Source organism: Neomonachus schauinslandi, chromosome 12 (assembly GCF_002201575.2).
Source record: "Neomonachus schauinslandi chromosome 12, ASM220157v2, whole genome shotgun sequence".
In the NCBI taxonomy this organism is placed as follows: domain Eukaryota; kingdom Metazoa; phylum Chordata; class Mammalia; order Carnivora; family Phocidae; genus Neomonachus; species Neomonachus schauinslandi.
In genome coordinates this window covers 87,016,807-87,038,699 of record NC_058414.1, presented here as the reverse complement: position 1 = coordinate 87,038,699, position 21,893 = coordinate 87,016,807, and the positions used below count along the sequence as shown (strand labels likewise).

The following is a 21,893-nucleotide window of genomic DNA, read 5'->3' as shown; positions in this document are numbered from 1 at the left end:
CATGGGTGAAGAAATTAAAAGACACACTCTTTTTCTAGTGAGGAGTTCATTAAGTCATGGTTAGTGGGCTTATCTCAAGTTTTAAAGCACCCAACTACCTCAGGGCTTCTCTAGATAAGAGCTTAGATTTAATAGTACAATGCATGCCTTCAGGTACAATCTTTCATTCTATCCTCATTGTAAGAGGCTTCTGTTACTTGGCAGCCAAATCAGTCCCCTTAGATTTTTTGCTCAACTCTTACTGCCCTAAACAGCTACTCCTCCTCACCTCAGCTTGGTGTCGGCTCAGGTAATCCTGCATCTGCACTATCTTCCTCAGTCTGACTCCTCAGCATGCCATTTAAGAGCCCTCTCTTGTTTTCCAACCTCTTCTGGCCTCCCCCCCTTAACCAAAGATTTTCAGTTTTATTTCTTCTTCCTGTTACCATTTTATAGTTTTGTTTGCAGATACAATTGTTCAGCTGGAAGCTCCCAGCCACCATACTTAAGTATCCATGATATTACCATATTTTAATAAAATATTTCCCTTACGGATACAAACGTTGGCATTTTCAGAGGAACAGCCACATAATTCTTTACGGACAGGTACTTAGAGCTCCGTAATTATGTTGAAATGCCCACAGCACTAGGCTTCTGTAGCTTCACAATTGATAATCACCTCTTTGCTGAGGGAGGTTGGGTACTGCTTTCTAATCAGTCCTCAGGACAGGACAATGAGCTCTACAGATGACCAGCTGACTGACAGGAAGGGAACTGTTTTCGATTCTGTCTTTAAATAATAACTGAGCCCTCTTTTCATAGTTCTGAAGAACAAAAAGGGTAACTTTTGGCGATTCAACTTTGGCTTCTCAGATGGGCACTTGTAGACAGAGGTGACTCTCAGATACAGGTCCATTCTCAGACACATTCCCATGACCTCTGAAACACTGGGGAACTCTGTGCAGTGAGAGCCATGATTTACTAGAAATGATTCAGGAGCACAGATGTTAGAGTTTGAAAAGCAACCACAGGACTTGAGATCAAAGAGAAGCCCAAAGGGGTGGGAGGAAGGTCAAGACCCAGCACTAAGGGAGGAGAGCAGTGAGTGTGAGCTCTAGTGAGATGGTTGAGAGCAGGAACCCCGGGAGCCCCATCCTGAATCCCTGTGCTGTGTAGCACACACTGCCAACAACTCCCAAGTTCATCATCCCTTTTTTTTTTTTTTAAAGATTTTATTTATTCACTTGACAGAGAGAGACGGCCAGAGACAGAACACAAGCAGGATAGGTGGGAGAGGGAGAAGCAGGCCTCCCGCGGAGCAGGGAGCCCGATGCGGGGCTCGATCCCAGGACCCTGGGATCATGACCTGAGCCTAAGGCAGACGCTTAACGACTGAGCCACCCAGGCGCCCCTCATCATCCCTCTTAATGGTTACAGTAACCTGATGAGTTTGTATCATCGTTTCTATTTAACAGGTAAAGAGACCTATTTAGAGAAGGCTATTCAGAAAGGCTAAATAATTTCCCTATGGTGACACAATAACTTGCCTCACGTGTCTCCAAGTGGATCTGACTTCAAAGTCACATACGTGCTATATGCCTGCCTCCTAGACCAGGAAAAGTATGGGACAGAGTCTATGGATTAAAAGAGCATCATAGATATTCAGGGAGAGGCAAAAATGGCCCTGACTTAGGAGCCATGTGAGGGCACTCAATGAGAGGAAAGGGAAAAAACAGAATAGAAATGCTTAAGAAGAGGAGTAACCATTGTGTATCAGTATTTAAAATGTACTAAAAGCAAAGCAACATGGGACAGCCTGAAGCTGGGATGATAATCAGCAATAATAGTGCATAATGCACCAGTATGGAGAAAGAGTTAGAGGGGTCCAGATGGTCTTCCTTATAAAATGAGAGAACCACCAGCATCTCTACTGTTAGTAACAACAGGGTTTCAAGAGAGTCCTAGGAATCAGGTGAATACCCTAAGCACAGGGACTTTCTACGCCATTCCTTCTTAAGATGAATTTCAATCAGTTTATAAATAACAGAGTACAATTAAGACTGAAAATGAACAAAATGGAGTCATCATAAGATTATCATTTGGGGGCGCCTGGGTGGCTCAGATGGTTAAGCGTCTGCCTTCGGCTCAGGTCATGATCCCAGGGTCCTGGGATCGAGTCCCACATCGGGCTCCCGGCTCAGCGGGGAGCCTGCTTCTCCCTCTGACCCTCTCCCCTCTCATGCTGTTTCCCTCTCGCTCGCTCTCTAAAAAATAAATAAAATCTTTAAAAAAAAAAAAATCATTTGGTGTTTTTTAGTCCTACAAAACATATGATTAGTTGTGAAAGTGGGTACAACATGGGAACACACTTGGACATTATTTTAAAAAGTAATAAAAGCTCATACAAAAGTAGAAGTAGCTTCAATTAAGTAAGATCAAAATAAATTCAGAGTTGGACAGTGGGCAGGAAACTCATGAAGGAGACGCTAAGACCAGTGGTAATTTAATTTTCTCAGTAAAAAGCATGATCATGAGGGGCACCTGGTGGGTCAGTCGGTTAAACATCCAACTCTTGATTTCAGCTCAGGTCACGATTTCACAGTTGTGGGATTGAGCCCCGCGTCAGGCTTCATGCTCAGCGTGAAGTCTGCTTGAGATTCTCTCTCTCCCTCTCCTTCTGTCCCTCTCCCCGCTCATGTATTTTTTCTCTCTCAAAATCAATAAATAAAATCTTAAAAAAAGAAAAAAAAAAGCACGCTCATGAAATTAACCAAGGCAGTGAACGTGGACAGTATCACCAACAGAGGAAGGAGAATGGTAAGAGTGAAGCCATAGAAGGACAGTCAAGAAAATGACAACTAATAAGACCAAAAACTGATGATGGCCTAGAAAGCCTAACCTCGGAAAGATGATTAGAGCAAGTAAATATGTACAGTCGTGCTAAGGAATACCTGACGGGGAGCTGTCTGATAACAGTCCACAAATATTTGAAACTTGTAAATACTGCAGCGAGAGGAATTACCATGTGTGGAGTTTTAATTAAAAATAATCAGATGAAATTATGACAGGGAAAAATCTGGCTTAATAGTTTGACAAATGCAAAGCTGAAACAGGACAGTGTCCCATGAGATCTTGCCTAGGGACATTTTTATTCACATTTGTGTCAAGGCAGAAAAACATACAGCAGTAGGTGTGTGTGTGGAGGAGTCTGCATTTTATCTTTCATGTACTGGTAAAGCAGAGAAAGTATGGGAGAATTCATAGTCCATCTTCTAGAAAATGATAAATTACAGCAGGCAACCAATAAAGGCCTCCTGGTACGCCACAAAACCACGCACGTGAGGGATGGGAGTATACAGACACCTGGACCTGTTCCATCCTTAATTTCAGTTATACAATTGACTTGTACACAATTCAGCATTCATTCAATTGGTTTGGGAATTGCAGCCTTTTGTATTAAGGGAGACAAGGATTCCTTGTGCCCTTCTCATTTGGCTGGCTTGAGAAGAGTAAGAGGAATGTTTTTATTTTTAACCAAATCTGAGCCACAGTTTGGCTAACTAAAAAACTGCTAAGCAGAAGTGGGTTGTTGTCCTGACTCTGGCATAGACTCAAAGTATAACATTTTGTGCCTGGTGTTCTTGTCCAGAAAATAGGAAGTCATGTTAATCCCAAGCTTTTGAGAATAGAAGAACTGGCAAAATAACCAAAAATAATTTCCCCAACAGAAGAGGAAGAGAGATTAAAGAAGACACTAGAGGGGCTCCCAGTCTGTGGTTCTTCATCTTGGCTATTCGTTGAATCACCTGGGGAGATGATAAAAAGCACAGTGGTCTAGGCCTCTCCCCCAGAGGGCTGAGCGAAAGCTCCATAGGTGATTCTAATATAAGCCAAGGATGTGAACCAATCCTTTAAAACAGTGGTTCTCAACCTCCGATCTGATTGGTTTGGGGATGCCCAGGCCACATGTTGAAACAATTAAATGGAAATCTCTGACAGTGGGGCCCAGCACCAGGATTATAAAAACTCCCAGCTGATTACAATTGATGTGTAGCCAACTTTGAGAATTGCTACTCTACACTTCCCAGGAAGCAAGTCTCACTCATACACAGGCCTGGAGTCAGCACTGTACATTGATTTTTTAGTAAAGAAAATTCAGATAACTCTTTTAATCTCAGCATGGCTTTGTCTGAAATACGACTGTATACATTTTTAAGGAATGTTTAGCACATATGGCAACTAAGAAGTAGCTGTAGGCCCTCATCAAGTGGCTCAGGGTAGGAAAAAACAGCTCCTCCCACACAGACTCTCAGACCCATAAGATTATAGAATCTATATCAACAGCATAATTGCTTAAGGTAGACAACTGTTTTCTTTAGCAGCTATTCAACTTGTCCAAACATGGGCTTATAAGAGATGAATTCATCATGTTAAAAAATAGTCACTAGAAAGATAAACACACAAAGCAATTTGTGGTGGAAAAGTGGAAAGTCGCTCCAGAATTCAGAAGGAACTGTCTGGAAAGGGCTACATGAATTGGAGGCATAAAAATCAATCCCAGAACATCATCACTGATAAGTCACATTGATAGGAGTTATTCTTGAAACGAATTGATGAGAATAGCACTTTATCTCTGTGGTTTTCCTTCCCAAAACCCCTAAGTCCAGTCTAATCATGAGAAGAGATTAGGCAAACCCATACTGAAGGACATTCTGCAAAATACCTGACCAGTTTTCCTCCAAACTGTCAAGGTCATCAAAAAGGAAGAAAGTCTAGGAAGCTGCCACAGCCTAGATGAACTTAAAGAAGAAATATAATGCCTACATACATTATGATATCCTAGATGGGATCCTGGAACAGAAGAAGGACATTAGGTAAAAACGAAGAAAAGCCTAATAAAGACAAGACATTAGTTAATAGCAATGTATCAATATTGGTTCATTAGTTATGATGAATGTACCATATTAATATAAGATGTTAGCAGTAGAGGGAAACTGGGTGTGATATATACATGGAAACTCTGTACCATCTTTGCAACTTTACTCTGAATCTACAACTATTCCAGAATAAAAATTCTAATGAAAAAATCAATCCCTGGACCCCCACAATGGACATATTAGCATCTGACAATGAACTGAGGGGTGGAATTCTATTAGAGTCTTTGCTAACTGTGAGGAAGGTGCACAGTGACTGGAGAAGTGTCAGTGTCGCAGCCAAGTTTGAAACAAGCAAAAAGGAAACCATAGTCATTTTATATGGGTTGACTCGAACATTTCTAAAAATGATTGAACAAATCAAATAATCAACCAAATTGCAACAGAAATCATCTGATGGTGTGCAAATTTGCCAATTATATGAAATTACATTCCTGCAATAGCAAAACATCTGTCCTGTCCTGTGCCTGACTGTGCAGGGAGAAATCAAAGATTCTAAACAAATTATATAAATATAGCACAGGACAGTGTTTCCCAGAAGTCGTTCCACGGAAGCAAAGTCCTTGGCGATGTTCTGCGGAGAGAGAATTCACTGCTAAGTTTGGGAAACACTGCATTGCTGTCAATGTGGCTAGTGTGACTGAGGAGCTGAATTTTTAGTTTAGTTTAATTTAATTTAATTTAAAATAGCCACCCAAGGGTAGTGGCTACTGTATAGGACAGTGTCGTAGCTAGAATTTATTACACAATATGGCAACAAGACAGAGTTTCTAAGTTAGCAAATACTTGTAGAACAAAAACAGAGTGACAAATTTGAGAAATGTGCTATTCTCAACGGTGATGAAATTCAAAAGTGATATATGCAAAAACCCTGTAAATTTAAGGAATAGAAATTCTGGTTATACACCGGCAATGATGATCAGAAACGATCACAGGTTCAGTGCTGGCATTAAAGCACTTGCATTAAAAAATATGATGACCCTCCCGAGTGGTTTAATAGAAATATGGCATTAATGGCCCCCCCGAGCACTGCCAGTATTGAATCTTGGCCTGGTCAAGACAGTGATGTAGTGGAGAGAAAATTAAACTGGGAATTTGAAGACCTGCTTCCCTACCAGCTCAGGCATAGACATGCAGTGTGACCATTCTGAAGCCTTAATTTCCTCATGGGCAAAATAACTGAGTTGGACCAGATGATTTCTAAGATCCCTAGCAATAATTCCACTTTAAGAAAGAAGTATAGGGGCGCCTGGGTGGCTCAGTTGGTTAGGCGACTGCCTTCGGCTCAGGTCATGGTCCTGGAGTTCCGGGATCGAGTCCCGCATCGGGCTCCCTGCTCAGCGGGGAGCCTGCTTCTCCCTCTGACCCTCCCCCCTCTCATGTGCTCTCTCTCTCTCTCATTCTCGCTCTCTCAAATAAATAAATACAATCTTTAAAAAAAGAAAAGAAAGAAGTATAATTTGCACACGCATATTCATGGCAGCATTCTTCACAATAGTCAAGAGGTAGAAACAACCCAAACGTCCACTGACAGATGAATGGATTAAAAAAAAGGTGGTAGATACATACAATGCAATATTATACAGCCATAAAAAAGGAAATCCTGTCACATGCTTCAACATGGATGAACCTTGAAGACATGATGCTAAGTGAAATAAGCCAGTCACTAGAAGAGAAATACTGTTTGACTCCACATATATAAGGGTATCTAAAGTCAAACTCATAGAAACAGAAGTGGAATGTGGTTACCCAGGGCGGGGAGGGAGAGGAAATGGAGAATTGTTCAGTGGATATAGAGTTTCAGTTGTGCAAGATGAAAAAGTTCTAGAGATCTACTGCACAAGAATATATTTAATACTACACTACTGTACACTCAAAAATGGCTAAGATGGGGGCACCTGGGTGGCTCAGTGGGTTAAGCATCTGATTTTTGGTTTTGGCTCAGGTCATTATCTCATGGGTTGTGGGATCGAGGCCCCCCTCCTCCCCCCCAGGCTCCATACTAAGCATGGAGTCTGCTTGAAGACTCTCCCTCTCTCTCTCTCTCTCTGACCTTTCCCCCACTGGTGCATGCACACTCTCTCTTTCTCAAATAAATAAATCTTTAAAAAATGGTTAAGATGGTATATTTAATATTATGTATTTTTATAATAAAAAAGTAGATAAATAATTGTAAAACTAATACTACAATTCCTGAACCAATTCCAGAAACCAAAATTATGACATTTACTCACCCTGGAGGTTAGAGGAATGTTTTAACCTTTGGTTTCTCAGACTGGAAAAGCCTAGGGTATGATATTTTATTGCTTATCATCTGTGCATGTGGGCTCAGCAAGAAATCCAGTCATGGGAACTGCGAGCGGAGGTAGATAGCCTGGGTCAAAGGAACCCATGGTAGGGCCCACATTCACAAATAGCCAAGTTCACCAACCAAGAGAGTGTGAGTGAACTTGGGCCTGCTCTACAAATACTTGTAGAACAAGTATTCTGCATGTTTGGTTGCCCTTGATTCAGAGACTGGGATTGTCAGGCCAGATGTCTTTAATATCTAGAGATGGGCAGGTAGAAGCCAGGTAAGTATTTTCAGATACATCTTGTATTTTATGGAGAAAATATTCAACATCTAATTTCTGAAGAACAGGCAGAAGAAAGAGGGTTAGACTGAAGCAAAGAGACTTTGAAAGAAAGAAAGAAAGAAAGAAAGAAAGAAAGAAAGAAAGAAAGAAAGAAAGAAAGAAAGAAAGAAAGAAAGAAAGAAAGAAAGAAAGAAGGAAAGAAAGAAAGAGAAATGAAAAGAAAAGAAAGAAAAAATAAATGACCTCCCAGATGGTAAGGTTACTTAAAGAGCAGAATATGTAATCAAGGAGGTTTTAGGATCTCTAATCCTGGAGATTTTTTTACAGGATCCAAGACAGAGAGGAGGCCCCCTGAGGAAGCAATGCAGACAAAATAAGCCCTTGAGCCCTCCAGTTCTCTGTAGTCTATTTTTAAAAGCTACACATATCTAAAACAAAAGGATACACTACAAAAGAAAACCATTAATGTTCAAATTGAATACACTCCAACAATTTTTATGTAGGTCACATTTGCTGAGAAATTTCTTAACTGGAACAGTTCACCTCAGAGTCTTTGTTTAGGATTCTTACACACAGCAGATAGTACAAAGGGCAGATGTTATCTTCAGTCTGTACTACAAGGTTGAAATTGTGATCCATGGGGGAAAATATGTATAAACCTAGATCCTGAATGCCCAATGCTAAATATGATCCTGCTCAACTTCTTTGCACTGAAACCATGTCCTGAACAAAAAGGAGTTCTAGAGGGGGGAGCGGGAGACAGAGACTGAGTTGCAGATGGGGAGAAAAACAGAGTCAGAAAACAAGGCTTATAGAAAGAGAATCAGGGAGAACCCATGAGAGAAGGTCAAGCTGGGTCAATCCAAGCCTTTCTGGAACTGTTCCTGGAGCTCTTGGAAAAAATGTTCTTTTTTTTTTTTTTTTTTGTCTGGGATCAAATAATTCTGGGGCTGCTGGTGGCCAAGGACGCTGACATATGGAAAGTGCTTGCCTGAGATGGAAAGCAATAAAGACAAAATGCCAAGAGACAGAGGAAGGGAGACAGAAGGGCAGGGAGAGAGAGAGAAAGTGTGCAAGAGAGCATGCGGAGGTGTGTAAGCATGTCTGTGACAGGATGCTATCTTGTAAACCTGGATCCAGCCACACCTGAAGCCTTTGATTTACCAGTTTTATGAGTCAATGAATTATTTTCCCTTCCATTGGTCTGTTTCTTTCAATGGAAAGAATCCTAAGCAGAACAGGTACGAGGAAGATGAGGGTGGTGGGGGATCCCAGAAGAAATGGAGCAGGAACCAAAAACTGCAGGAGGACGAAAGTAAGAGCAGTGCCTTTGATGTAGTCAGGACCTCTTTGAGGTGAGGAGACCCTTTTAAGCACAAAGAGAAAGAGTGACATTTAGGCAAACGATAAAAGAGACAGAAAAATTATCTTTGAAGAAATGGTCAGCTTTCACCTCTCGGACAAATGGGCGACCATGCCCTGCCGATAAAATGCAGTACTCTGTTCTGTGTGACATGACACGTTTTAGGTGGATGGCAGTCCTGCTGTAATGTCTGGAGAGATATTCTACTATGAAAATAATTTTCTGCAAATTTCCTCTACTCCATCAACACTACTAGCTTTGTCATTCTATCAAAACCGTGTATTTACCAAATAGTTAACAGAAATGTGGAGCAAGAAATGAACCGAAATCTTCTTTTCTGGATCTCTTCCCATCCTGCTGAGTATCGCTGAGTGCTAGATAAAAGGCTGGCATTTTCTTCATGCTACCTAGTCTCCAGATTTGGAAACTTTTGTTGAGGTAATCATTTGGTTCACTTTTCACAGGAATAATAAAGAGCTACCCCTTTTTCCCTTTCTAGAGTCTCACTGACATGGAGCAATCAAAGTAACCCATTATCAGAGAATTCCCTGCTTTGCTCAAATTATAAACATCAATGGGCATCTCTCCTGGGAATTCAAAGAACAGATGAGTGTGGGTGAGCCAGGCTTGTTGTTAGCAGAATAAACCAGGTTCGCTAAATGCTTTGTTTTAGCAAAGACAACATAAGTAGTGATTACAGTTCACTTGGGTTTTGTTCTGATCGTCAAAATGTTGACAGTCACTTAAATCACTCACTGGGTGGAATAATCACCCTGAAAAGAACTGAGAGAGTACAACTGACATTATAAAATGGAACTGAACACAGGAGACAAAGTATTAATGGGTGTGGTAGAAGAGATCTTTGTCAGAATAACAGAGATGATTAAAGACAAGAATTAGACATCAAGTGTACTGGGTACTCTCAGTGACATGAACACAACAGGTACGTTGTTCCATTACAAAGTTGACCGTAACTCAGAGAACATCCTTCTCTTTTTGGAAAACAGCTGATGTCAGGTTAGCCTGTGGGAATCATTCGGGGGCTGGCTGTAGAGGTTACGGACTGTTTTGCTTTGCAAAACCCTTTTCAAATGGACAGAACAGAAATCTGGAATGCTGAGCCACTGGAAATAAGAGACTGCATTATTAAATATTAGATGTCGATGGCCTACCAAATGGGAGGACCCCTTCCAAATGTCACTAGTCAACTGACCCCAAGCAGTCCTGCATTTGTAAGGGTCAAAGGAAACCGGGAAAAGCAGCACGTGACCCCTTTACCAGAACTGTTTACTTGGCAATTAGCAAAAGGGGAATTAGCTCTGACTTTTATTTTTGGTGGAGTGGGGTGGGGCTGGGATAAACTGGATAATTTAGACTACTGCTTGTGACAGATTGCCTGATACTGACAGGATTAGAAAGTTGAGGGCCTTTCAAGGATATCTCCTGACGAAGATCTGCTCAGGCCCCACACTGTGCCCAAACTATCCTATTCTTACAGATTCCGAGACTAAATATGTGTAATTTTAGCCTCAGACAAAAAGTAATGTTAAATAAGAAGCATAAATATAAAAGTATAAATGAAAAGTAGTATTTCAAGACTTCTAAAGCAGAGTATATAATCTCACTCAAAAGCTCCCTTCCTTCTACCCATTTTCCCCATCCAGTACTGAGCTTTAGGATAGCTACATAATCAGCATGAGGCGGGTTTAGCAGTGAGCATTCAAGGGATCCTGAGCCTCTAGGGGGCACGTATTTCAGGGAAGAATTTACCCCTGTGAGTTTCATCCCCACGGCTTCCATCTCGAGGCTGGAAGCGTGGTTAACAAAATCACGACTTTTCAAAAGACAATGATAATAAGTAACTTACTCTGAAGTTCACAGTCCAAACAATGCGGGCCTTTTCCTTCTAATTATCTCCTAACAGTTAACTCTAATATTAAGTTCAAAGCTGAGTCTGTTTCTCTCATGTTATTGCTGTTATTTTACTTTCTCCTGCTGTTTATTTATGCACTCAAATCTGTCAGCGCCTTTATTCCTTCTTCCTAACATTTTTTTTTTAAAGATTTTATTTGTTTATTTGAGAGAGAGAATGAGAGAGAGAGAGAGCACATGACAGGGGAGAGGGTCAGAGGGAGAAGCAGACCCCCTGCTGAGCAAGGCGCCCGATATGGGACTCGATCCCGGGACTCCAGGATCATGACCTGAGCCGAAGGCAGTCGCTTAACCAGCTGAGCCACCCAGGCACCCCTTCCTAACATTTTTTCTTTGCTTCTATTTTAACAGCCTAACACATACTTCTGAACTCATGCTTTTAATGTGCCCTAAAGTATTTATTTCATCGCTAGTGAATAAAGTGTATGCGCCCTAAAGTTTTCAAATTCTTTTTCTCGGAGTCATTGGTCCTCAATAGAAAAAAAGTTTCCCATTTTTATTTCATATCCTATCTCTTCCTTTCCTTGAATTCTGTAAGTTATCTCTCAACCGTTCCTTTTTGGGAATCACTGTTTTTCTCAGTGTCTATTTTCTAGCACCTTCGTCACTTCTATTATTCTCTTGTTAGACACTCTTTCATTAGCTTTACGGCAGTTAGAGTGAAACCACCAGCTGTGTGCTCAGCTCTGAGACAGTTCCTATCCTTGAGAAGTTGTAAGGAGGACAAAGGTACTGTTTTCTGTTCTGGAGACACAACCACTGCGTTCTTCCACGATTTTATGTTTCGAAGGTTTAAAATCAAGCTATGTGAACGTGAACCTTTTTTGGCTTTCCCTGCCCCACCCAGGGAAGCCAAGATTACTTCCTTCAGCAGAGTCACAAAGGTGCAGCCCAAGCAGAATTCTTGCACGGATCTAGCACCTTCTGACAACCTGGACATTCCCTCATATGGGGACATGTATACGCACCTGCATTTCAAATGGAACTGCTCAGTCTAGTTCCTTCCGCTGTCCCCACAACCGCCGCCATAATAGATACTTACTCTGGGATGTAGAAAGATTGGAGAAAGCTGACTTTGTTCGACCTGCTAGCCACTCCAGGCTTTCATGCATGTTGGCCAAAGCTTTGAGGTCACTGACATCACGGAGGATGTCTTGCGGAGGGATTAACTTATCACCCAGGTTCCCAATGAGAACTTCTGACTCCTTGCCAAAGGCTGCCCTGAGAAACAAATCAGAAACATATTTCACACACAGCACGGAAAAGAGAGAGGTGGGCAATACTGTTTTAGGCAGGTCTAGCACAGTGGTTATTTGTCAGTATTTCATAGCATGCTATCTTTACTAGGTTTACTGTTGTGAGAAAACGATCATATACCTGCTTAAAATTATTCTAGTAGGAGAAAGACAGTTCTTAGAAGAATGAAGTTTCCCTGATGCTCCTACCTTCAACAGGAGCCAGCATCGGCCTCACCTAGACAGTGATGGTCCCTGGGGATGGCTTTGATGCCCATTCTCTTGTGGGTTTTTATCTTGCCTCTTCTGCTATGGACGTTGGCCAATAGCTTAGGGCGTGAAAAATGTACATGGTTTGAAGGTTATTGTCATAAATAAAACCACCAAGTTGACCAGCTAGAAAATGTTTTAAAATGTTCAAAAGCAAAGAGGGTCCAGTCTCTTGAAGAGAGCAGATTATAGTTGAGATATGACAGACCTCATTCATTCACTCATTGACTTGTTGTAAAAGGATCCGAAGCAAACTACGAGGCATTAAGGTTTGTACTATTTGAAAAGAGAGACCAATAAAAACCAAGGCTGGATCCTTTTACTGACTGGAAAAATACAGTCAGATGGTCTTCACACACAGCCCAGCATGTTCATAATGTTTGGGGTGGGGGGGGAGGCTGAAAAATCGAGTTCTGTGGGGTCACAGAAGGAGGGAGTCGGAAGGGCCCCGAGAGGCAGAAATGGAGGCTCGGAAGGTGAACCGTTGTGCCCCCATGACACACGAGTGGCACAGCTGGGACTCCATCTAATTCCCACAGCGCCCTTTCTTTCAGAAAGACAGAGGGCTGAAATGACAGAAGACAACTGAGGATGCTAGGGAGAAAAATCTCGTCTTTTAGGGAAAGTTCCATGCAGGTGGGGAAGCCCAGCGGCTGCTGGTAAACGTTGGAACAGGCACCTGGAGAGTTCTCTGTAAGCCCCAAAGCTTCTTAAAACTCAGAACACCTTAAGGGAGCAGAGGCAAAGGCTTTGTTTAAGTAGCAGAAACCATATTACGTTTCAAGCCGGCAGTGATCAGTAACAGCTGACAAAGAGTCAGGACGAGGCTTAATGGACACACCGGCCTTTAGTGCCCAGCACGATAGCAGACCCTCCACGTGGAAAGAAACAACGGCTGTGAATTAAAAACTTACTAAAAAATGTTTATGCTACCAAGTAGTGACTCACCATGAGGCTTCTTATTTCAATGCAGGGTTACATTTTTCTAAGGAAAAGTCATACTCGATTGACTGAGTTGGGTAAGCTGGGGTCACAGAGGCAACTGAGACTCAGTGCAGGAACCGGAAGTGTGCATACTTCCGGTCTTGTAAAAGGTCTCGGGGTGGGACCCAAAAGTCTGCATCTCTAGTTTCAGGCTGCTGTCTTGGAAGCACACTTTCTTTGAGTACTAAGAGTTAGAGTGCAGGCTTCAAAGTTACACAAACCTGGCGCTGAATCCTAACTGCCATTTACTGTGGGACTCGGCTTTACTTCTCTGAGCATCGTTAGCTGGGGGTGAGAGTGCTGACCTCAGATGAAGTAATGTAAACATTGGAGGGGGCTTTAAAAACCTTTACTGGGACAATTTCAGTAATTCCAAAAGTAGAGAGAAGGGTACAGTGATCCCCCATGGGTGAGTCTTTTTTCATCTTTCTCCACACCCCACCCCCCTTGGAGGATTTTGAAACAATCATTCAGGGGATGTGAGGTGCATGACCCAGTGCATGGAACTTGGTGAAAGCTAACAAGCTGTAGTTATCACTCTACAGTCTGTTGAGATGGCTGGTTTATTTGGCGTCAACCCAGGATAAGGCTATGATGAATGAATTGAAATAGATGAGTGATCAGAAGTAAGTAAATTAGGGGGCGCCTGGGTGGCTCAGTTGGTTGAGCGACTGCCTTCGGCTCAGGTCATGATCCTGGAGTCCCTGGATCGAGTCCCGCATCGGGCTCCCTGCTCGGCGGGGGGTCTGCTTCTCCCTCTGACCCTCCCCCCTCTCATGTGCTCTCTCTCTCATTCTCTCTCTCAAATAAAATCTAAAAAAAAAAAAAAAAAAAAAAAAAAGTAAGTAAATTAGATCTCAAGGGCTAGTTTTACAAATGGAACCTTGTAACACCACAGCAAATGTCACCGTGTCTCAGAGTCCAGACTTTCCAGAATCTTCAAGAGACATGATAGTGATAGGAACCACTAGTTACCTGGCCAGTATCCATTATCCCATGCCTTCTTAGGCAAAGGACCCTGGGATTGTTGGGGTCAGCCATGTTTAAAAACAAAACAAAAAACCCCACTCAATTCCTAGCCCTTCTTGCAGATATGGTGGTCAATGAGCTATAAACCAAAATCAGTAAGTGGGCTTCCAAGAAAGCCCTTTTAAGCAGTCTCAGCTGGCAGGGACCTCTTGTGCCCCCTGCCTTTCTGGAATGCAGTCACAGCACGTGAAGCTGCAACAGTGCTTCTCAAACATCAGGCAACCTTGAGTACGAAAATAATGCTGTGGATACTAGAGCCAATGATTAGGAGGGCATGGGTGTCGCAATGCCACCACAGAACTACACAGCAGTCCCAGACAATACACTTCTTCTGGGCTTCATGTCACAGGAGGGACAACAAAAACCTATTTGTTTCAGCCACTGCTACTCCAAGTTTCGGGCTACCAGCAGCTAAATGCAATTTCTAACTGACACAATGATCGAATTAGCATAAATGAGGTCACCCCCAGAAAACTTTCCCTGCATTTAGATATCCCTAAAATCAAGTTACTGGGAAAAGCAAAACAATGTCTCCTCCTTGATTTGAGCCCAGCAGACAGTTCTAGCATCTTCTCTGTGGCCGTCACTCAGTCAAGCTGTAAATATTTAGTTTTCTTAGTCTGTCCTTATATATCAACTCTCCCAGCCCCTTAATCATCTTTGATAGATATAACACAAAAAACGCCTTTGAGCCGGGTGGTTAAAAAGCAACAGGGGAGGCCAACAGCTTTGAAAAACAGGCTTGGAGGTGTTTTTATGCATGTAGGTGTAACCCTGGTTGGAATGTGACAATCAAGACAAATGTATTTATGTAGAAGTCTAATCTGCTTGTATGGGGATCTTTGGGCTTTGGGCAGGTCTGCCGTGCGCTTCCAGCCCTGGATGCCTATCCCATTTCCCTTTGGCTCACTTAGATTTGCTTAACCTCCTCCGACGGGAGAGCAACAGACGGAGAAAAACACAAACTGCCTCCTGTTGAATACATAGTACACATCTCATTTGACAGGAATCCATAATCATCCCCTAACAACCTGGAGAGAGCACAGAAACCATGACATCGGGGATAAATGATTGACAGCTATAACCATTTCACACAAAAAAATCATTCCTTCGAGGATTTGTGTGTGTCAAAGAGCTTGGTGGACAGTTTTTATGTGTTACAATAACCTTAAGGGGATGGCTTTAGCTGCTCGACTACAGATCTTTTCTTAAACCTTCTAATTTCTTAAATAAATTATGGATATCCACACTATGGAAAACTACACAGGCATCAGAAATTATATAGTAGAAAACACAATGCCATAGAAAAATGTTGGCTATGGCTTATTTTTAGCCATGATCCCCAGCTGAGTAAAATAAGCTGTTATAAAACGGTATGTACTGTAGGATATTAAAAAAAAAATGATTATATATCTATCTAAACCAAAAAAGACTGGATGTCTACATACCCAAATGCTAACTGTGTAACTAGATCATGCTTGGTGCTTGGTGCTTCTCTGTATTTTCCACATTTTCTCCGAAGAGCGTGTTTACTTTTTAATTAAAAACAAAACTTGGGAACCCTACCACAAATGAGAAAATCTTTTGAAGGGAACACATCAAGGATTTTAGCAGGGAAAATTAGAGGACGTGGATGTTACAGTTACTTAAGCCAAACTGGGAGGCAATGGGTGGTTGGCTGGTCTGACAGCTGGTTTGGACCGAGGCTCCAGGCTTGCTCAAGATGCCGTCAGCGTCCGCTATAGAGGATCTCGCTGCCAGAAAGACGACCACCCAGCATCTGGGCCAATACTGTTTCCTCTTTCTAGATCTGAATTTCTACGTACTCTTCATCTTCTGCTGCTTCTGTGAGCCCATTAATGAAAGAAGACATTACACATATTGGGCTGAAGTGGGCAGCAGAATCATCATTACCTTGAAAAGGTGGAGTAACAGAAATTCAGAAGGAACAGGCACTCATTCATGGCCCACAGATCACTGGACAGAGCCGGGAACAGGAATCAGAACTCAAAGCTTGTGTTCTAGCTACTGAGGCCCGTGCGAGGAGCCGCCTTCATCAGGGATAGGCCAACATGCTCACGTAGACGCCTATCAAACTACAGAAGTGTCAAACCTGGGAAGCTTAATTTTAGCACACAATTATAATCTTTAAAGAGCTTGATCTGACAAGAATTCATTTAAGAGATTTTTGCCAAGATGTGTAAAACCCGTTTAACTTAATTTTACCACACAATTATAATCTCAAAGGAGGTCAATCCGACAAGAATTCATTTAAGAGAATTTTGCCAAAGATGCTGTCTCCATTTAGTCTTTAAATAGTTCTGTTATGGGTTGAAATCTTAGAAAGGCCAAAAAAAAAAAAAGATCTGCATCTGCAGCAAACTAAATGCACCTACGAAAGAAACATCACGAATAGTTTCAAAATGACTGATCTGCACATCTGGGCTCTGTTTGGTCACATGACACGTACACTCAGACTCACTGCTTGCTCTCCCCACAAATTTCCCCCAGTCTTCCCCTGTGGCTTCCTATTGCCCAGGAGCCTCGGAAACCTGCCAGAGCACACCCCTCTCTGATCTGGGACACAGCAGGGAAGAGCAAGGACCGGCTCAAAGAGCGAACCAGACTCCCACAGGCTTCTTGCCTCTCGGAAGGGGCAGTGTGGTACCCAGGCCGTCACGGCCACTTAAAGTACGGAACTGCTTGCCTTGCCTGAAATGTTTCTACTAGCACCACTGTCAGATTTCCTCGAGGTCTTATTCACAATCATGATGACCTACTCAACAATGTTTCTGGCCAGGAAACTTCTTTTACAGCAAAAGAAGTATAAGGCAGGGCTCATGTTCCTGGAATGCCCTTCTCATTGCATACCCCATCCCCCAGAAGGAGCTGGCCTGACAGAGGGCTGCAATGGCCCATGCAGGATTCGGCTACGGGTCCAGACGGAAGACAACACTTACAAGGCTGGAGGGCTGGAGGGCTGGAGGGCTTGCCTCAGTGATACCCCTCCCCCCCCGCCTCATAACAAGAAAATTATACAGGCCTGGGAACTAAGGAATAAAAGCAGGAATGGCCCCTCCTCACCTGACTAAAAACACTTAGAGAGGTTCTATTCTTGCCCCCTCCCCCAACTTGGGGCTAGACAGGTTTTCAGGTATTCAGGAAGGAATGTCTCCACCAGAAGCTACAACAATGACCACATTAAAACTGGTAGTGGAAGGGCGCCTGAGTGGCTCAGTCGGCTGGGCGTCTGCCTTCAGCTCAGGTCATGGTCCCAGGGTCCTAGGATCGAGCCCCGCATCGGGCTCCCTGCTCAGTGGGGAGCCTGCTTCTACCCCTGCTTGTGCTCTCTCTCTGTCAAATAAATAAAAAATCTTAAAAAAAAACAAAAAACAAAAACCAAACTGGCAGCAGAGACTGTCATCTGGGCTTTTGGGCTTCTCACCACTGAACTACCAAGCTGAGAGGGCCAACTGTGACGCCAAGGGGGCAGTATGTCACTTCTACACTGTAAGGGCAGGCACACTACGTCAGATTCACTGGGACCCATCTTCGTGTTTCCACATCCATAGTGAAATTAAGGAAAAACCCAGGGCAACCTGATAAAGGCAGGAATGCTAAGAACCCAGCTTTTTTAGGAACAAAGTTCAACACATACAGGTGGCGAACTCTGTCAAGCTGAGGTGCCGGCAGAGGGCAAGAGTGGGACGGGCGGGTAGAAGAAGGAAGGAAGAAATATCATCTGCTGCCTGTGAGCAGCCCGGCGTATCTATGCATATAACAACCAATGGTTTCCTTTTGTTTTCCACTTTCCCTACTACTTTTTATTTGTAGTAAAATCTACATAACATAAAACTGACCACTTTCACCATTTTTAAGTATATGGTTCCATGGCATTATGTACGTTCACACTGTACGACCATCATCACTATCCCTTTCCAGAACTTTTCCATCATCCCAAACAGAAATTCTGTGCCCATTAAACAGTAACTTTCCATTCCCTCTTTCCCCCTAGTCCCTGGTAACCATTATTTCAGTTTGTGTTTAGGAATTTGCCTATTCTAGACATCTCATAGACATGGAATCACACAATACGTGTCCTTCTGTGTCTGGCTTATTAGCATGTTTTCAAGGTTCACCCATGGGGTAATATCAGAGTCTAATTCCCTTTTTAAGGCTGAATAGTATTTTCTTGTTATGTACATACCACATATTGTTTATCCATTAATTGGCCGATGGGCATTTAGGCTGGTTGTCAATAATGCTACCGTGCCTGCTGGTGTACAAGGATCTGCGTCTCTGCTTTCAGTTCTTTCGGGTACGTACAGAGAAGTGGAACTGCTGAGTCATATGGTAACTCTGTGTTTCGCTTTCTAAGGAACTACCAAACTGTCTTCCACAGTGGCTGCACCATTTTACATTCCTACCAGCAATGCCACAGGGGGTCCAATTATTCTACATCCTTGCCAAAATGTGCTATTTTCTGGTTATAAAAAATTTAATTTTTTAATAATAGCCATCCTAATGGGTTTGAGGTGATATCTACACCACTATTTTATATAAGGAGCTGGTAGAGATCACTTTCCAATTTTTCTTTTCTTCTTTTTTTTTTTTAGAGAGGGAGAGAGAGGTGGGGAGAGAGGCAGAGGGAGTGGGAGAGAGAGAGAGGGGATCTTAATTAAGCAGGCTCCACACTCAATTTCACAACCCTAAGGTCACGACTTGAGCCGAAATCAAGAATCGGACGCTTAACCAACTGAGCCATTCAGGTGCTCCGAACTTTCCAATTTCATTCAGAGGTCACCAGATATAAGAAGTCACATCTGAGACATGACCATGGAGGACACTGGAAATCCTAGACTTAAGATGAATACAATGAGTGTTGAGCCAGGCTCTCCCTTATTGGGGAGAGAGAGAGGGAATGCCTTTATATGATGAATAGCACCTGATATTAAGCAGAAGTATGAAGTTCTAAAATATGGGCATAAGGGTGAGAATGGATACAGAGTAATAAAAGGGGTAAGACTCTAAAAGTCCTAGGACTGTTTGCCCTAAGATCCATTCCTCATCTTTCCCTTGCTCTGATCTGTACCGGGGGTGGGGATGCAGGGGCTGACCCCTGCAGGCTGTTTTCCAGGCTCCCAGCTGGGTACTGACACGGGGAGGCCCTAGGTGGGGGGATACTGAAGGGCAAGGGAAAAGGAGAAGGCAGGGCATTTGTCCCCCACCCTCTCTGCCTTTTGAGTGATGTCTCCAGCAACAGATGCATCTCCTTCTTGTCTCTAGCTCCTACCATGCTGTGTTCTAGTAAATTCCTTTCTCCTTCGGCATTCCAGCTAAAGGGAGGTAGTGGCTTCTTGCTGTTGCTAATCTATGGGTTATCTTAATGTTCCTGTTTGATAGATCCTCATTAAAATGTATAACCAATTCCCTACATTAAATTCTCCCGGAGGTAAACAGTTGATATCGTTTCTATTTTCCACGTTAGACCTTAACTTATACGTTAGATCTAATAATGATGTCTGGTCATATTCAATGCTACTGGGGACTGAGTCAATTACCTGGCATGGGAATTAATTAGTCCTGTTGTATAGGCAGAGAAACTGAGACATGTTAAGGTGACCTGTAGACATCACTTAGCCATTATCTGTCAGAGCCTAAACTGATGAAGGTTATAAAAAGGTCAGGTCACCTACCTAGATTCCTAGTAATACCGACTGATTCTATTGAGATGTGACAATGACACATCCATTTATCACTTCTGCTTTTTACAACTGCTCAATCTTCAACCCTTTCAAAACTTAATTTGTCTGTGTCAAAAATAATGGGGGTAGTACCATTCTGATGGGTTCTTTAATCAGGTTTTCAAAAACTGTTTTTCTAAAATGATCTTGGCTAAACCCTCATAAATAAGAATAAAATAGCCCAGTTATCTTGATTACAAGATTATTTCTTTCCTCCTAGAAACTGCTAAAACTCATCACTAAGTCTATCCTTCACTCGTTTTCATGCATGTGCATTTCATCCCACTCTCTCATGTGAACAGCTATTTTTCACATTTAATAAGTAATTGCTCCTCTTTAGAAATCTGTCTCCGTCAATAATCACAATCAAGGATTTTTTTCATTTGCTTTCTTTGTCTACTGTCCCTCCGCCATGTAAAAACTTACAGTGCTCTGGCCTAGCTAATGACGCTGAGCAGTCCACAATTCTGTGCAGGGACAGACTGAGAATGAGTCTAGGAGGCGTCCCAGGGTGTTCTCTCCGATCACGGTCAATGCATAAAATATCAGCAACTTCTCTGCTTCCTGGTCCTGCTTGGGGCTTAGAACAGTATTAATTTATTGTTCCTTTTTTCCTGGTTGCAGGGAAATTGTAGTTTCTGGATTTCTACTCACAGATGACAGCCAGAAAAATTAATCATGACCATCATGGGGGTGGAGGTTTGACCACCAGCTCTTTCTCTCATTTCTTTTTTTTATTATTTTTAAAAATTTTATTATGTTATGTTAGTCACCATACAATACATCATTAGTTTTTGATGTGGTGATCCACGATCCATTGTTTTCGTATAACACCCAGTGCTCCATGCAGTACGTGCCCTCCTTAATACCCATCACCGGGCTAACCAATCCCCCCTCCTCCCTCCCCTCTAGAACCCTGTTTGTTTCTCAGGTCCATAGTCTCTCATGGTTCATCTCTCCCTCCAATTCCGCCCCCCCCATTTTTCCCTTCCTTCTCCTAATGTCCTCCATGCTATTCCTTATGTTCCACAAATAAGTGAAACCATGTGATAATTGGCTTTCTCTGCTTGACTTATTTCACTTAGCATAATCTCCTCCAGTCCCATCCATGTTGATGTAAAAGTTGGGTATTCATCCTTTCTGATGGCTGAGTAATATTCCATTGTATATGTGGACTACATCTTCTTTATCCATTCATCTGTTGAAGGGCATCTTGGCTCTTTCCACAGTTTGGCTATGTGGACATTGCTGCTATGAACATTGGGGTGCATATGGCCCTTCTTTTCACTACATCTGTGTCTTTGGGGTAAATACCCAGTAGTGCAATTGCTGGGCCATAAGATAGCTCTATTTTTAAATTTTTGAGGAACCTCCACACTGTTTTCCAAAGTGGCTGTACCAACTTGCATTCCCACCAACAGTGTAAGAGGGTTTCCCTTTCTCCACAACCTCTCCAACATTTGTTGTTTCTTTCCCTGTCCATTTTGGCCATTCTAACTGGTATAAGGTGGTATCTCAATGTGGTTTTGATTTGAATTTCCCTGATGGCTAATGATAATGAACATTTTTTCATGTGTCTGTTAGCCATTTGTATGTCTTCTTCAGAGAAGTGTCTGTTCATCTCTTCTGCCCACTTTTTGACTTGATTATTTGTTTTTTGGGTGTTGAGTTTGAGAAGTTCTTTACCGATCTTGGATACCAGCCCTTTATCTGTAGTGTCATTTGCAAATATCTTCTCCCATTCTGTGGGTTGCCTCTTTGTTTTGTTGACTGTTTCCTTTGCTGTGCAGAAGCTTTTTATCTTGATGAAGTCCCAAAAGTTCATTTTTGCTTTTGTTTCACTAGCT

The 21,893-nt window shown here is 42.5% G+C and overlaps 1 protein-coding gene across 2 annotated transcripts in view; it reads right to left on the bottom strand.

Moving 5' to 3' along the window:
• Window positions 1-21,893, bottom strand: part of EXOC4 (exocyst complex component 4) — a 747,671-nt gene that overhangs the window by 102,409 nt on the left and 623,369 nt on the right. For both annotated transcript variants that reach the window (XM_021692997.1, XM_021692998.1), the window contains one exon: window positions 11,827-12,005. In XM_021692997.1, the coding sequence (XP_021548672.1) occupies window positions 11,827-12,005 (179 nt within the window). The remainder of the gene's footprint in view (window positions 1-11,826; window positions 12,006-21,893) is intronic.